This window comes from Perca flavescens, chromosome 15 (assembly GCF_004354835.1).
Source record: "Perca flavescens isolate YP-PL-M2 chromosome 15, PFLA_1.0, whole genome shotgun sequence".
Classification (NCBI taxonomy): Eukaryota; Metazoa; Chordata; class Actinopteri; order Perciformes; family Percidae; genus Perca; species Perca flavescens.
In genome coordinates, this window is record NC_041345.1 from 20,230,744 (window position 1) to 20,248,523 (window position 17,780).

Below are 17,780 nucleotides of genomic sequence, written 5' to 3' on the forward strand. Positions count from 1 at the left end.
GTAGAGTAGCTACACTGGAGTTTAATAGAAGAATAATCAATAATAAACAGGTTGAGGCATATTTTAGTTTTAGCCCTACAGTATTAAAGCTATAGTGCGTAGTTTCTGTGGCCCCCATGAGGAATTCTAAGTAATGACAACAACACTGTTGACGCGTCCACATGATACAAGCCTTATGTGATCGCACACAGCCCCCACCCCTCCTCCACGCTAGTAGTCAGGGAGGACATGGAGGATTAAAAAAACATGATGGACTCTCCAGAAGAAGTAATTATTTTCACTCAAGTTTTTTCACTCAAGTTTCTCCGGACGACACAATCTTCTGAACATAGCCATACTGAGAAATACAGAGAGAGTTGTGTGGAGCTGATAGTCTTAATTAGCTTTGTATCAACTCATATGGCAATGGCTTGTATGTAATGGAGGTTCATTATTATCAAAAAGTTACGCACTAAAGCTTTATGCAATCTTTTACCATGGTTTAGTAATCTTACAGGTCCACATGAATAATAAGAGCCAAATACACACATCTCCACTAACAGTACCCTCAATAGACCATGATGCACGGCAGCTACTAGCCCCAGTTTGTGCCTCTATGGTATTACCATTACATTATAATCCCAGTGGCAAGCTTCTGTTTCTCTGAAAATAATTACGCAGTGATCTTTGATCTTTGCTTAACTTCACTTACTACTGCTCTTTGGTTAAATACTCTTCTAAACCTGAATGGAAAAATATTCAGACCAGTGAACAACAAAAACGTTTTAACATGTTTCTCAAGTTGCAACAATAGACAAATATATTAAACTTTTATTCACGTTGTATAAATTAAGCAAAGACATGTCATTTCTGGCTACCATCTTTGTTTGGATTTGGAAACTTGGGAAACTGGTCAAAAATCATTTTATCTATATTGATATTTTATAATGCAAAATAATGCTTTAATACATTTATTTTGTAGTACAAATACAACAAGGGCATATGGCATTTCCAGCTACTTGTATAATAAATACAGTCTTGAGAAAAAGGTTAAAAATCCTTTTTAAGTAGTACAGCAAACCAATTTTTTTTATCCAGATAGTTAAAAGAGTGGAAATACCCTCAGAGCAGCAATAACTTCTCTTATATGATATTCTGGGTTTTTAAAGATTACAGGGTCTTTATTTTTCAGAGAAATTATGTGTTTATGTGCTTAGTTCTGTGACTTAAATGTAAGTGCAACACGTGAGAGGCATTTACTGAGGCATTGCAGCTACAATACTTGATTTAGGCAGAGATATGACTTTATTTTTCTCCATAGAAAAAACACTCCCTCCACTATCACTATTGCTGTCCTTCTATCTGTAAAACTAATTAATAGAATCAGTGTATTTCAGTACAGTCTTGGAATATCAATCAAATAATCTACTCATACAGTATAAAGTATGAGGATGACATGCACTGTAACTGCGTAAGAGGGGCTAAGGGTGGATTTTTCTTTTTGACGACTCCGTCTTGTTATACCTTCCGCCTCAATGTGACTTAGGTAGAAACCTGCCGCTATTCAGTATCAAAGTTTTTTTCAGCCAACAAAGTGCCAAAAAGGAGCAGATAAAATATATATGCTACGGACTTGGTGACAGTTATATGTGAAAGTTATGGTTTGAAAATACAAAGTTACGGCCTTAATTTGGAAGTGATTTCCGTTGCCTTTGCCTAAGCACCAACTGTTAATGTGTGTCTGGCCTAAAAATCCCTGACTGAGAAGCCTTAGCTTAAGGATCAATTTTAAATCTGATGTACTTTTATATAAAATGAATGTTGTGGAATTTTTTTTTTTTACTTCAAATGTGAAACTTGTTTCATTTTTATTTATATCCCCATGTCCATCCCAATTAGATTTTTTATAAGCAAATATATATGTATAAATATATTTTTTATATTTAGACAATGTCAAATCTAATGATACTTTCAGGACTTTGTGTCATTAAAAGTAAATCATTGAAAGCAGCTGGTTTTGCAGACATTACAGAATTGGGGTTTATAAATGAAAAAAGGGGAAAACAAACTCTGGCTGCCTGGTTCTTGTTCCAGCTCAAACAAAAACCTTTCCACACACTTAGCTATACATTTAGATGACAGTATTACCAGACAGGTTACGGAAACTTTGCAAAATTTGCTCATACTGCTCTGACACATGGATGAGGTTTCATGAAAGAAACCTTTAAAGGCTTCTGGGAGTATTTTGTGTGTGATCTGTGTTGCTGAAATGTAATTGAAGGGTGTGTGTGTCCAAAGATGAGCAGGAATGGAGCCAGTGCTGGATGTCAGAGTTCGTTGTTCAACCTAGACGACGACTTTGTTTATCCCAGGGTTCAGACGCGTCCAGTATCGAATGATGTTCTGGGCAAAGGGCTTGCTGCTTAAAGCTAACATGAGAACTTTCTATGGGGCTGCTACAGGCTAAAGGCAGCTAAAATATGTTCAGTGTTGTAAATAATGCACAGCGAGATAAAGAACCCTGTGGTAAACAAATGAACACAAACTAGTTGTTTAGAGATCTATATATGTAAATGTATGATTATGTAACATGACAGGACTTGCAGTGCAAAGTCTAATGTATCAAATTTATTTTACAGCAAGAAAAGAATAGTATGTTTAATGAGTGTGTATGTGTGTGTGCATGTGTGTGTGTATATATATATATATATATATATATATATATATATATATATATATATATATATATATATATATATATATAAACACACACGCACACACACACCATGCCCTCTCTCCAAAACAAATAAATTGTTTTTAAAAATGTGTTGTTTGTGTATGTATCAAAGGACAGTTGTGGCCTGTCCAGACTCTGTGAGTCCAGTAAATGAAAGGTGATTGACTTCATTGTTGGCAGTAAGAAGCTACTTTATTGATGCACACGTTTTCCCCTCTCTATCTCACTTTCTCTCTCTCTCTCTCTCTCTCTCTCTCCCTCTCTCATTTGTTTCTTCCTCTTTTCTCTGATGAAGGAAAACAGGAGGCAGAGACACAGGAAGGAGAGATTTTTACAACCGTGTCTGGCTGTGAAATGGGAAAGCAGATTGTATCAAACAAAGGGCCCTTTTCTTGAATTGGCGTGATACAGAGATGCATTGCTTTTGACAGGTTTGGTTTTTATTGCCTTTATGAATTGATTAATTCTAGTTTCCCCTCTTTTCTTACAGTACACAATGAATGATTAGTGACTGATTAAGGGGTTATAGAGGATAAGATTTTAGGGTCACCTTTGTACTATTTTTCTGTTCCGCATGGTAGGTGTTTGTGTCTTCCTCTGCTTCCCTCTCGCTCTTCAACCTTCAGATGTTATATGTCAGAGAGGATTGGTTTGATTAGTTTAATCCTGAATTCAACATGTTTAATAGAAACATGGGTTTCTGTTAAATAACATATCAGCACAGCTACCACTTTGGTCCAGACTGAAATATCTCTGAAATTATTTGATGGGTTGCCATGACATTTGGTACAGTCATTCATGGTACTTAGAAGATAAATCCTACTGAGTTTGGTGATCCTTTAGTGCCACCAGCAGGTTGACATGATGTCAAATTTCTTGACAGATTTTGCATAGATTGCCATGAAATTTGACATCCCCCTCAGAACTGTCATTGTTTTGGTAATCACTTAACGTTTCCTCTAGCGCCATCATCAGGCCAAACATTTTAATTTGTCCAAAGTGCCAGTTAGCAAATGTTAGCATGCTAAACTAAGACAGTGAACACGGTCAACATTTTACCTGCTGTTACCATCGTACAGAACAGAACATAAAATCCTTTGAAAGGTCTCGTTAATGTGTCATATTAACATAGGTACATATCTTTACAGAGCAGCTAGCTTGTCTTATGATATTCTCTCATTTCTGACATATGATCCACCGGATTTAAAGTTCTGATGACCATAAGTGTGTGTATCAACATTCAAACAACCATATGGTTTGAACACTTTACAGTCTGAGTTAGTATCTGAGTGCTCTGCTTGTTATGCGGTGTGTTTGTGCTTGTGTGGTATGCAGCTCTGTCTCTGTGGTATATTTGGGCCCCCAGCATTCCTGCTGACAGGCAGACTGGAGCTTCGGGTCTGAACCGGATCTCCACTGGCTCTCTTTGTGGCTGCGCTCTGTTTGGACCCAGTGGTGCCGAGTCATATGGCCTGCTTGTCTGTCCCAGTTAAGCCCCCCTGATTTTCATCACAGCTCATCCCCATGAGGCCTTGCTGGTTCAATACCCCCCAAGCATTTAGCTGTGTTGTTTTTAACCGGTCATGTCTCAGGGTTCAGAAATGCACCTGAGGGTCAGTAGCACAAAGGAGCCACACCATTTGCTCTATCATTGACACTCAAGATGCAGACAAGTAGATTCAAAAAAGGTATAGGTTCATAAAGTTGGCTAATTGTGTAACAATTTGTAACAAGATAAACTAAGGCAACATAACCAAACCAAACGGTAGAGCGGCGAAACTGCTGCAGCAGCCGCAGCAGAAGAGAGGGGGCTGCCAGCTGCATCAAGACTTAACGAGCACCCTCAGGTGTTCCCAGTTGCTCTAACTATCCCCTGCGGATGAACCGATGAATCACACAGCACACTCAAGATGACACATCGGGGTCATCACGCTATTTACCTTGGACATTGAGATTTTACATAAAACAGTCAGCTAATGCATTGCTGTAGATTAAACTACCCAACAGAACAAATATACATACACCTAAAGGATTATTAGGAACACCTGTAAGATTTCTCATGAATGCAATTATCTAATCAACCAATCACATGGAGGCTGCTTCAATGCATTAAGGGTGTCGTCCAGGTCAAGACAACCTCCTGAATTCCAAACTGAATGTCAGAATGGGAACGAAAAGTGAGCTAAGCAACTTTGAGCGTGGCATGGTTGTTTGGTGCTAGACGGGCTGGTTTGAGTATTTCACAATCTGCTCAGTTACTGGGATTTTCATGCACAAACATTTCTAGGGTTTACAAAGAATGGTCTGAAAAAGGAAAAACATCCAGTATGCTGCAGTCCTCTGGGTGAAAATGCCTTGTTGATGCTAGAGGTCAGAGGAGAATGGACCGACTGATTCCAGCTGACAGAAGATCAACTTTGATTCAAATAACCACTCGTTACAACCGAGGTATGCAGCAAAGCATTCGTGAAGCCACAACACGCACAACCTTGAAGCGAATGGGCTACACCAGCAGAAGACCCCACCCGGTACCACTCCTCTCCACTAAAAATAGGAAAATGAGGCTACAATCTGCACAAGCTCACCAAAATTGGACAGTTGAAGACTGTAAAAATGTTGCCTGGTCTGATGAGTCTCGATTTCTGTTGAGACATTCAGATGGTAGAGTCAGAATTTGGCGTAATGAGAACATGGATCTGTCGTGCCTTGTTACCACTGTGCAGGCTGGTGGTGTAATGGTGTGGTGGATGTTTTCTTGGCACACTTTAGGCCCCTTAGTACCAATTGGGCATCGTTTAAATGCCACAGCCTACCTGAGCCTTGTTTCTGACCATGGCCATCCCTTTATGACCACCATGTACCCATCCTCTGATGGCTACTTCCAGCAGGATAATGCACCGTGTCACAAAGCTCGAATCATTTCAAATTGGTTTCTTAAAAATGACAATGACACTGTACTAAAATGGCCCCCACATTCACCAGATCTCAACCCAATAGAATGTCTTTGGGATGTGGTGGAACGGGAGCTTTGTGCCCTGGATGTGAATCCCACAAATCTCCATCAACTGCAAGATGCTATGCTATCAATATGGGCCAACATTTCCAAAGAATGCTTCCAGCACCTTGTTGAATCAATGCCACAAAGAATTAAGGCAGTTGTGAAAGCGAAAGGGGGTTAAACACGGTATTAGTAAGGTGTTCCTAATAATCCTTTATGATGGTGTATATCCACCTTGAGCAACTACAACATTACCATGCTACCTACACGATGAAGCATCAGAAATATTAGCAAAATAATATAATGTGAATTATTATACAGCACTTTAGGTCATTTTACATGATGGATACTTTTACTTTTCAAACTAAGTATAGTGTGCTGATGATACTACTGTACTTTTATTTACATTTATTTTTACATTGTGGTAGTGCTACAGAATAGCTCAGAATGATTGATTCTCTTACTGACATGAAATGATTTTGGTGTAATTATGCAATTTCAAAAAACACTTTCTCACCTTCAAAGAACAGAGGCGATTTCACTGCTGGATCTCAGAAATGCATCCGTTTCTCAAAGGCAAAAGCCTTTCTTTGCTTTCTCTCCAAATGTTAAATGTGTTTTTGTATCAAGTTTTTTGTGAGGGTGTTCTCCAATGTGCTTCCATTGTTTTGTCTGTTTTTACTCCTCCAATATTAACGGTTGCATGCTTTTTTTTTGGGGATCCGTTTCAGTTTGTTAGCAGCCTCAGGGCTTACTGATGAGGACTAACACAGGTGGTGGACATTAATCTTTAGTACAGGAATTCATGGTAAGTAATTCAAATCATGTATTTCAGTATAAGTCAGTGTTACTTTTCTTAAATAAGGCTACTCCTTTAATTTACAACAAGTCTGGGAACTCAGGACCTTGATGTAGTGATGAAGGTGGGGCTGAGACAGTATTTCCAGCTCGTTAGTCAGGATTCAATTTGGCATGTGGCCATCAGTGAGGGTGAGGGATAGCTGCGGAGAGGTTCACACTGGGGATTCTGGGTGTAAAATGCCAGAGCACAAAGCAAGTGTTGAGTGTTACGCCGTCAAATAAGCTGGCAGCCATGTGTCTTTGGCCTTAGATCAGAATGAGTCCAGCAGCATTAAGATTCTGCCCTGCACCCTTTTTCCTTGTAAGTCCTGCAAATGAAATGGCCTCTTCATGTCTGACACATGAATCAGCTGTTTGACTTGGCCCTCCAGTGACTCCAGCAGCAGGGAGGGAAGGGCCTGCACCACCCACTCGTCTCTCTCTGTGGATGTTTAATGTTCGAGACATATTACCTCAGTGACCAGATCTGAGGCAACGGCCGTGATTGTCTAAAAAATCCAAAGAGGCGAAACAATTATTGTCACCTTAATGATGCAACCCGGCATTAATCCTTAGCAATGGAGCCTTTTAAGTCAACAAATCACTGCCAGACTTAACAGTGAGCCATCTCGTTTAACCTCTATTAACAAGAGAGCAATTGGAATTCAAGACACTGTGTTGTTTTTCGTCCTTCTCAGCAACAACATTCAGTGGCCAGATAGTAGAGCCATACGGGGCTTTATTTACCCAGTACCACTGGTTTCCACTCCCTGTGATTTTATGACCCAGTAACAAAGAAGTCCTTTATGTCCCACTGGTGTTGTGGTTTTAATAGCAACACCACAGTTAAATTAATATACCACTGTTTTATAATCTTAACTACAAATAATGTTTGAGTTAAACTTTGAACTTATGCTAGAAGATATTCAAATGCAGTTTTAGTGTTTTTTTTTTGTTTTTTTTTCTTGTTTCCCACGACCGGGCAGCCATTGATTTCAATTAATTTCGGACTCTTGTGATGTAAAGTGACAAAAAATTGTAAAATAAAGGAATTGAGCTAGTAAAAGATAAATAAAATATAATTTATCTATTTTAACTTTCAATTTCAAATGTATTTTTACACTCAATTTTTGTTATTTAACTGACTATTAATGTTTTCAGCTATATCTTTAACTTGTCTGACAACCTTGTACTACTTTAAAATGTCAGACTATATTTGTAGTAAATAAGATAAAACACATTGTTTTTAATAACAATTGTTGTGACAGTGTCTAATGCCCTAATTGTTCTTGTCTTCAGGGATGTACACTTAGAGAGGAAGTCAGTCACAATTTCATCTCCACTTATCCCGTCTTCTTCAAAAAGAAGTCAGAAAAAGATCAGCTGAAGTGCCCTGACGTAGCTGGCCCTGCGGTTGTCAAGGTAATGGGTGAAAATGGTTTTGTAACGCAGCCTCTGTTAGTCCTCCTGGAGTTCAAATTACTGTAGGTCTGCACTCCCCACTCCCCACTCCTTCCCTCCCTCCCTCCCACTCCTCCTCAGCTCTACCATCCATCTGTCTTTGTAACCAAACAGTAGGTCTAATAACCAGAACATAGTGAACACCCCAGAGTCCTTCAGTCTCACTGGAGCCTCAGCTACATGAATCTACCACTGCAATAATGAAAGTGTGCATGTCTACAGCATGAGGGTCAACCAATTGTAGATGTGCAGTTATGTGTAATGTTATATTAATTTAAGAATTTTTTGTAGCTATAAGATCATGAAAGTATTAGAATCATCCATGTGTCCCTGGTCATTGGCTCAGGTGCTTTTGTGCTGACACTTTGGCGTACACTATTCTTGGTTCTGAGTGGCGCATGCTTAAATGTACAGAATTCTTTGCATGCCATGAAATAAATGCTTGTAAAATGCATTATGTGCAAACACACTTTAGTTTGGTCAAGTCATATCATTTTTCATATCACCAAATGTATTTCTTGCCACAAAATTAAGAAAACACAAATGAATGAAGTTAAGATATTGTATGAATAACACTTGAATGATATTTAAAGAGAATTTCATAGCACAAAATGAGCCAGTGTGTCAAGAAAGTGTATTTAGTTTGTTTGTTTAGTGTATACGTGTGACAAATAATACTCTTATTGTAATGATATTCTAACTATAATTGTTTGCTTCTGTCTGACTTTTTTGTGACACAATATGCAAACGAACTGACCCAAACTGTAATAATTGTATTAACACTGTTTAAGGAAAGTGACTGGTTTTATAGCCATTGTAAAAACGCTGACTTTGGGTTATAAAACGTTGTTTAGTTTTTATTACATACAGATTTACAAATGAAGTTTTGTTTTAAACCAGGATGTGATTATGTAATGTTTAATATGTTCGTGATAACACTATTACTATCCCTCAACAAGGTGCATAAAAAGTATTAGTGTTGAACACCTGACCAAAATATATAATTGGTACAATTAAAAGCTGATTTAAATGGTTAATGAAATGGGCAAAAAACTGAGATAACTGATAAGAACACAGAGTTATACTGAAAATGTGACTTTAATGAAGACTAATCTAATTCCATGATTCCCATTAAAGTAAGCAGGTGTTTAGTGAATAATTGTAGGTAATTGTAATAATCCAAAGAGCAGAGAAAACAGGGCTGAGGTTCTACAAGCTGTTTGTCTCCTTAGTGGGACCCAAAGTGTAATTATATGATGGACTTTGTGCAACACACCAAAATATTTAATATGTCTTAATTTATCTGCTTCATCTGTCAATCTGCTGTTGCTCTATTTGATTAGAGTGTGAAGATCTCTTCCCAACAGCTCCATCCTTTTATTTCTTCAAACTTTCTGTTTTCTGTTTTTGTGAGAGAGCATGTGTGGTCAGCTTGAATTGGTGGCCAGACCCTGCCACACAAAATCCTTTTCATTCAGCTGGAACAGAAAGAAAGAGAGAAAGACATAAAGGGGTGAAAGCAAGAGTGAGAGAGAGAGAGCGAGGGAGACGGCAGAAAGGGAGAGTGGGGGGGAAGACATTTGTAGTTGAGTGGACGAGCACAGACAATCCCTGGCACACAGCTCTTTGAGTGTCATGTAAACCACCCATTCCCTCTCTCTTTTTGTCCCATTCACTGCCTGCCTGCCACCCTCCCTTCTCTCTGTCGCACCCTGTGGCCTCTCTGCTTTGGACTTGGGGGTTCACCCTGCCTCTATAAAAGCTCTGTTTGTGCCCTGTGTGAGTTTCATTCCCCATCATGGAAAGTCAGAGAGTCCAGTCCTCATACAGGAAGCGCTTTGGGCCTCAGGGCTCCGGCAGCACAGGAGTCAGAATTGGGAGCCTTTCTTCAGGCCGCCTCTCCTGGCATGGCCCCCCACGCAACCTCACCCATTCCAGCCCCATGTCCCGGATCTCCTTCGGCTCAACCAACACGGCCCTGCTCCTGGGGAGCCCTGTGGACCGGCTGGACTTCCCAGCTGACTCCCTAATGAAGGCCCAGTACAAGGAGACACGCACCAATGAGAAAATGGAGATGATGGGCCTGAATGACCGTTTTGCCAGCTACATAGAGAAGGTGCGCCTGTTGGAGCAGCAGAACAAGGTGCTGGTGGCGGAGCTGAACCAGCTGAAGGGGAAGGAGCCCAGCCGCCTGGGAGACATCTACCAGGAGGAACTGAGAGAGCTGCGCAGGCAGGTGGACGGTCTCACTACTGGCAAAGCTCGGCAGGAGATAGAGAAGGACAACCTGGCTGCAGATCTGACCATGCTCAAGCAGAGGTAGGAGGAAGCAGGGTGGGACTCCTGTTAGGGTGGAGGATCGTGTTGGTCTGATGTACAACAGCAATTGTCATAATGTCACTGGCTTTTGCACATTCCGTATTTTGCTTAAAAATAGACATTTAAAGATACCTTCACAAGGGTGTTTATATTTCAACTAATTTAGATCAACTAATAAAAAGACATGTAACAGGTGGAGCGAAGTAGTACCAAACTTCTTCCCGATTTCTCCCTTCTTGTGGCTATCTGGTTTTTACCCACTGAATTTCTGTTTTATCTCCTGTACAGTGATCAAGAAATGTTTTTTTTCTTCTATGCATCTTTTTGGTTCAAAGCATCACCAGAATTACATCCTCCTCAAAAATATTTGTCCCTATCCAGATTTGCTCACAAATGTGCTTTGGGATTTTGTTAAATACCAGGACTGGAAAAAGACATTCAGTATGCATAGCTTTGAGGTCTCTCAGAACAAAATAAGACAGGTTTGTTGCATAGCTGAGAGTTTTTTCTTTTCTTTTTAATTATGAATGCATTCATATGCAGATTTGGTTCGTCTCTCATTCGTTGGAATGCAGACCGCTGTGCTCTACCCGAGCTTTACTCCTGGATCCCTCTTCACAAACTTGATCCTGACTGAACCCCTCGTTGCCATTGAGTGAGTGTGGAGGAATGAGGCAAACACAATGGCAGCCGTCCACAAAGGAAGTAGACAGCCAGGCAGATGTTCTCTTTTCCCCTGTTACTCCAAAACAGTGATTCAATGCAGTCACATATACAGCTTTTAAGGAGCACAAGTGACATGAATCTATAATTGAATTTAGGGAAGGAGAATAACCAATTTAATGTCCCTGAGGGTGGAAAAGTCTACTTCGGGCTCCTCTCTACCCTCTGACTACTACGGAGCTGCCGGCCCCCTGAAAGAACACAGAGTATATAGTGATGGTCGTGGCTGAGAAGGTCAAAGGTCACTTTTGTGATTCTACTCTATTCAGCAAACTCTGTGTGAAGCTATACAGATGTTACCCCAAGTCTGGGCATTTGTGTGTGTGTGTGTGTGTGTGTGTGTGTGTGTGTGTGTGTGTGTGTGTGTGTGTGTGTGTGTGTGTGTGTGTGTGTGTGTGTGTGTGTGTGTGTGTGTGTGTGTGTGTGTGTGTGAACTCCATCCCGTGGGAAAGGCCTCTGGCTGTTAGATTTGAGGGAATGTGTAATGATGCATAATTTAGATGCCCTTTCAGCTGAGCCCCAGCACTCTCCTGCAGCACAAGGAGCAGCATTGAAGCTCACAATAAAAGTCTGATTGCAATGCTTGATATAGGTTTTCAGTTTTCATAGTTTGGCTCTTATTATACAGCAAAGTCTAATTTGAATTGCAGAAAACTGTATGCTTGTTTCTCTCTTACTCATGTTGTGAAATAAAGCAGCAGGCGGAAACAAAACATTTGGCTACTACCAGGCATGAGATCAACATAAAAATTGTTGGGACTGTTTAAAGGTCCCATGACATGGTGATCTTTGGATGCTTTTATATAGGCCTCAGTGGTCCCCTAATACTGTATCTGAAGTCTCTTTCCCGAAATTCAGCCTTATGCAAAATTACAGCCACTAGAGCCAGTCCCACAATGAGCTTTCCTTAGTATGTGCCATTTCTGTGTCTGTAGCTATTGAGGAGGAGAGAGGGGGGGCAAGGTGGAGAGTGGGTTGTGGCCTGGACCAACTGCCACTTTGCTCGTTTGAAAGCCATGATGTCTCTCTCTCACAGGTGGGCCAAATTCTCTGGCCGGGCAAAGCAGAGAAAGAGGAGGTAACCTTGCTCCTCCAGATCGGCCCATCTGAGCTTTCATTTTCTCAAAGGCAGAGCAGGATACCCAGGACTCGGTTTACACCTATCACCATTTCTAGCCACTGGGGGACCGTAGGCAGGCTGGGGGAACTCATATTAATGTTAAAAAACCTCAAAGTGACATTTTCATGCCATGGGACCTTTTAAGGGATTTTTGTAATATATAAACATCCGCAAGAAACATATCTTATTAAAATGTATGTTATAATTTCAGCATTGCACATGATCACCTATGAAGCACTTTAATTTCACGCTTTCAATCCTTTTATGTGACTAAATCAGGTTGCAAGATGAGATTGGCCTCCGACAGGATGCAGAGAACAATTTGAATGCCTATAGACAGGTAATTCTGCTGATATTTCTTTAAATTCATAATCTAAGCAATTTATTTATTCTGACAGCCCACCCTCATCCCTCTATGTGCCTCATTCTTTGCATAGGATGTGGATGAGGCATCTCTCAATCGTGTTCAGTTAGAGAGGAAGATCGATGCCCTGCAGGATGAAATCAACTTTCTGAAGAAGACTCATGAAGAGGTAAGAATAACACTGAAAGAAAAAACATGCTCAATCAACTTTAACTGTCACTACCTGTGCCACATTTAACCATCTCATGAACTTTTCTTCACTTTTCCCACTACCTTTCCCCTTCCCAGGAGATGCGTGAGTTACAGGAGCAGATCATGGCCCACCAGGTGCATGTTGACTTGGATGTATCCAAACCAGACCTGACTGCTGCTCTAAGGGACATCAGGGTCCAGTATGAAACCATGGCCACCTCAAACATGCAGGAGACGGAGGACTGGTACCGATCCAAGGTCAGAGGACTCAAAGATATGCCTTAATGAAGTGTGTAGTACTGAGAAGTAGAGTAATATACTTTAATATACCTTTGTACACAGTTTGCTGACCTGACAGATGCAGCAAATCGAAATGCAGAAGCACTGCGTCAGGCCAAACAGGATGCCAATGAATACCGGCGTCAGATCCAGGTGGTTACCTGCGATCTTGAGGCTCTCCGCGGAACAGTAAGTACAGAAAAACTGTGTTGTGAACATATTGGCTAGTGTAATCCATCTCTGATAAAAATGAACATGATGCAGCTTCATCAATTACATATTTAGTGTAAAATTGGGCAATTTTATTCCTGAAATGATTTAAATGATACATTTTGGTGCCACAAAATTACAGTGAAGTCAGACAGTAATACGACAGTGACAATTTTTTTGTTTTGGCAGCACAATGGAGCTGAGAAACAGGTTTAAGTGCTGGCTCTCAACTTTGAGGAAGTTAACAGTCACATCATATGAACAGGGTAGAAAATGTTTCTCTTTTTATTCACAATTCCCCAATTTTACTTATGGACTAAATAAATCATATTTTAAACCTGTACAGACAGCAAAATGACACTTAATTCAACTTTAAATGTTAAAACATGGGTGTCTTGTCTGTAAATTAGGATTATTGTCTAGTAGATTATAGTAGCAAACATAGTAGTAGAAGTAAACAAACGGTATCAGTCAGTGTTGGCAGTATAAATGGCCTTTAAAATGATCTGATTGGAACATTAAAATGAATCCTCAGTAAAGTACAGTCTGCTACATTAGATGTTGGTGTTCATCACTCGGCTTTGTCTCATCTCTTTGAGAACGAGTCTCTGGAACGCCAGTTCCGGGAGCTTGAGGACCGCTTCGCCATGGAGACTACTGGTTACCAGGATACCGTGAGCCATCTGGAGGAGGACATCCACGCGCTGAAGGAGGAGATGGCGAGACACCTGCAGGAGTACCAGGACCTCCTCAACGTCAAGCTGGCACTGGATATCGAGATTGCCACCTACAGGAAGCTGTTGGAGGGGGAGGAGAGCAGGTGAGCCACAGCTTGGCAGATCGGTTGGGTTTGACACAACCAACAAATGTAAACAAGTCATGATAGTAGATATTCATCCTTCTTCTTCCTTCAGGATCACCATTCCAGTTCAGAGCTTTTCCAACCTGCAGTTTAGAGGTCAGTATCAAATGTGATGATTGAAACAATGGGTATTCTAATTTTCCCAGAATAATTTGAGATTTTTTTGTAGAGGGACACAGTGGTGTCCTCACCCTTTAAGTATACTGCATTTATTAGGGCTGTGCTTGATTGAAGAAATTCTTAGTTGACTAACACTCATTCAATTGTATCGACTAATCGATTAGTTGATTTAACCGACAGATCTGTAAATTTGAGTTTCTCCGCAAAGAGTCATGGAAAAGTACCACTTTAATTCTTGTGTTTACTAGAGATGTGCTTGTACGTTTCTTGGAAATAAGTCATTCAGCATGAAAAAACCATAAAACATGACTAATCGACTAAAGAAATCTGAGATGACTAAGACCAAAACGACTGATTAGTCGACTAATCGACTAAGAGGGAGCAGCCCTAGCATTTACTGTATACCTGATAGCTGAGTGAAACATCTTTGAACATAATAATAAAGTATGTATTTGTATGTATGTATTTCTTGGATTGCACTTTTTTTTCCTCTATTAGAAACCAATCTGGACACTAAAACCCCAGAGGCCCACGTGAAGAGGAGCATCCTGGTTCGAACTGTGGAGACCAGAGATGGGGAGGTATGTGCTTCTATAAAACAACACAGTTAAACTCACGCACACTGAAGCAGGCCAATCATGCACGTCTCACCATTTCCCCCTGGAGGGCAATGTTGAACCCTTCTGCAAGTTTTCACACTCATTCACTTATCACACCTGATGCCATTAGCAGCAAAAACTCACTAGGGATTTTATTTTTTTTTCTGTTTTTAATTCTGATGTCTTTTCTTTTCAGATCATTAAGGAATCAACAACTGAACATAAAGATCTTCCGTAAAGTTCAGTCCTCTGAGTCATGATCTGAGGATTATTTCAGTTTTGTTTTTTGTTTCCAAACCCCAAAGCTGCCTCATCAGTCATTACATTATTTCATTTTTCTCTCCTTTCATCATCACATGCATGCTAATCTGTTTACTGCCCCACAAGCATGACATTCCCATTAAATACTCCTGGACTCCCTCATTAGAATAGAATGTCTGCCAAAAACATCTATGTTCAGCTTTTGTACAGCTGTAAGTAAGATGTAGATCACTCATCTTAAATGGTCTGTAGCCTGTTCCAGTAAACACTGGTAACCTGTTTAATTTTAATTTTGACTGACAGACCAGATTTTTTAGCATTGTTTCAGATTAGCCGCTTTAGAAGATGCCTTGAAAGTTGCGAGCTGATATCTTCAGCTAATATGTAGCATGGTGGAGGTTGACGTGTGGTTATGTGTATGTGAAATGTGGCAAGGGAAGTACAAGCGGGAGGTTTTGCTGACGTAAGAATTGGATTTAGGGTGGGATTGAGAGGTATGTGTATGTTAGAGCAACTTTTGGCAGAACGTCAGGTGAATTTGGGCTGTTTTTATTCAACCCTTGCCTGGTGCTATTTTGCATTACATTCCTTTTGTTGTAGCAGCAGCCACCTCTGCTCATGTGTTGCTGCTTATATTACCTGCAGGTGTTTGCGAATAGGGCATCACTTGTGGCTAATTAGACGTGTGCTCAGATTGGAGTTGAGTGGAGCTATGCTGTGAGTTTGCGCAGATCATCAAACTCATGTGTCCATGTTACTTTTTCACACAACCCTCAACCTCACTAGGTGGCCAAACAACCTACTATGGCTGCTTTTGATGGGTAAAACTGCAAAACCAGGAGATGACAAATGTTGTGTATGACATACTGGACAGTCAGTGATCTGTAGACATTGTGATATATGTTTCTTTACTGACACAATAGAAAAACACTAGACAAAGCCCAAAGGTGTTGAAGAGTCAAGCAAGATCTGTCAGCAATATCAAAATCATGAGGACATCAGACAAAGACAGCTGACAGGCAATTGGGATGAAATCACTGCAGAGTCCAAAATGAATTAAACGTATGATCTTTGATATATGAGTTTTGGCATCAGGATTCCAATTATCTCACAAAATTGGAGCACCACTTAGCGGTTTGTATAAAAAAACATTCTGAATTCTGTCTAAGCTTATTTGCGCAGTCATTTGCATAAAAACCTATTTTAGGTGTGTGTGTTTTTTCCACGTGAATGCACCAACGGCAGATGCTGAATGTTTGCATGCTTTCCAATCAGAGGGCAGTGACCATGGCAACATTTACAGTGATGTCAATTGCATACTAAAAAGTTGTCCCATCAACAGCAAAACTAACAACAGTCAGGAGGGTGTATAAATCTACACAGTCCTGAGGGGATGTCTAATGAGCCAAAATAAACAAGAACAACTTTCCACCATCACTTTACATCTGTTCTTCTGCATCCTCCATTCATCGCACACTCAGCTCTTGGTGTCCTCTCTTGAACACAACCTGATAAGACATTTTTTTGACACCAGGATGTGTCAGGGCATGTCTACTTATCCAGCAGGGGTGATAGGGACAGAGCCAGGTGTGGAGTAGGTGTTTGGAAGATGATGATGTGTCCTCCAACCTCCAGTTAATCCACCAACCTCCCTTCTCCAAGTTCACCGGCCAATTTCTGTAGTGATTGGCTGATAGCAGAGAGTGAGACACCGAGACAGCGGAGAGTGAGATAACCTCCAAGAAAACCCACAGCACCAGATATCTTTATTTGTTTTATTTTGAAAGGGAGGATGCTGGGGTAAAAAGGCAAAGGAGGGTGGGAGGCTGATAGGATGGATGGACGGATGACGGATGGACGGATGTCACAGCTCAAACACTGCAATCCAAGTCTCCTGCTTTGTTGGAAGTCCCGCTGAATGAAGCCGTGCTGACAGGCCCTGCCACTAATGAGAGTGGTGCTAGGCCGAAGCTGGCTGTCGCTGTGTTTGTCACCAAGGACACGCTGTGGATTTGTATTCCCATGTGCCTCACGCCTTCTGCCCTCGCTCCACATCTTCCACTCGTGTCACTCAACCCCTTCTCCTGTTTCTCCCAATAACATGCAACCCTCTCTTGTATTCATTTTGTTTTTGAACGTCAATCTTAGATAGAATCTCTGACTCCTCGTCTTGTAGCAAAGACACAGGTGAATCTTGCTTTTTTTTTGGTAGGACACTTCTGCAGATGTGAATGTAACATTAGTTTTGACCAATGCTATGCGCTATGATGTCATGTTAACTTAACAACAATAAAACATTTTGTTTGTGTTTGTGAGTTGATGCCTTTTGTTTTGTTTCTAGCAAGCTTTCCATCCATTTTTATAGTTCATATGTTTGTAGTCGTGTTCCTTTTGCTTATGATTCAATACTGACACATACACAACCATTCAAAAGTTTATAATCTCCTGCCACAAAAGCTTGATTTGGTACAGTCAGATGGCTGAGAGGACTACTCTATAGCTGCATCTCATGTCACTTATTTGATAGCTCCTCAACTCCTCGGTCCTCGGCTGAAGCGAAAGTTGTTCTGTCCCTCCTCAGTGAAGGCTGTCTCAAAGCTCTTATTTCTGCCCAGAGGACCGAGGAGTGAGCATCGAGGAGGGATCACAGAGGAGCTATAGGCGAGGATACACGAGAGCAGCCTTCCCGGAAGCTGTGCAGTTAAAAGGCTGCTAA

At 40.7% G+C, this 17,780-nt stretch overlaps 1 protein-coding gene across 2 annotated transcripts; it reads left to right on the top strand.

The window, feature by feature from the left end:
- Positions 1 to 5,127: 5,127 nt before the first annotated feature.
- Positions 5,128 to 17,267, top strand: gfap (glial fibrillary acidic protein). 2 transcript variants are annotated; one of them, XM_028599058.1, is made up of 12 exons: positions 5,128 to 5,164; positions 6,446 to 6,522; positions 7,854 to 7,976; positions 9,778 to 10,334; positions 12,457 to 12,517; positions 12,615 to 12,710; positions 12,830 to 12,991; positions 13,076 to 13,201; positions 13,822 to 14,042; positions 14,137 to 14,180; positions 14,703 to 14,785; positions 15,000 to 17,267. In XM_028599058.1, the coding sequence occupies exons 4-12, from the start codon at positions 9,814 to 9,816 to the stop codon at positions 15,039 to 15,041; spliced, it is 1,356 nt and encodes a 451-aa protein (XP_028454859.1). In that variant the 5' UTR covers positions 5,128 to 5,164; positions 6,446 to 6,522; positions 7,854 to 7,976; positions 9,778 to 9,813; the 3' UTR covers positions 15,042 to 17,267. The 2 variants fall into 2 exon arrangements, with proteins under 2 accessions (XP_028454859.1, XP_028454860.1); XM_028599059.1 differs by lacking the exons at positions 5,128 to 5,164; positions 6,446 to 6,522; positions 7,854 to 7,976 and having other exon boundaries at positions 9,471 to 10,334.
- Positions 17,268 to 17,780: the final 513 nt, after the last annotated feature.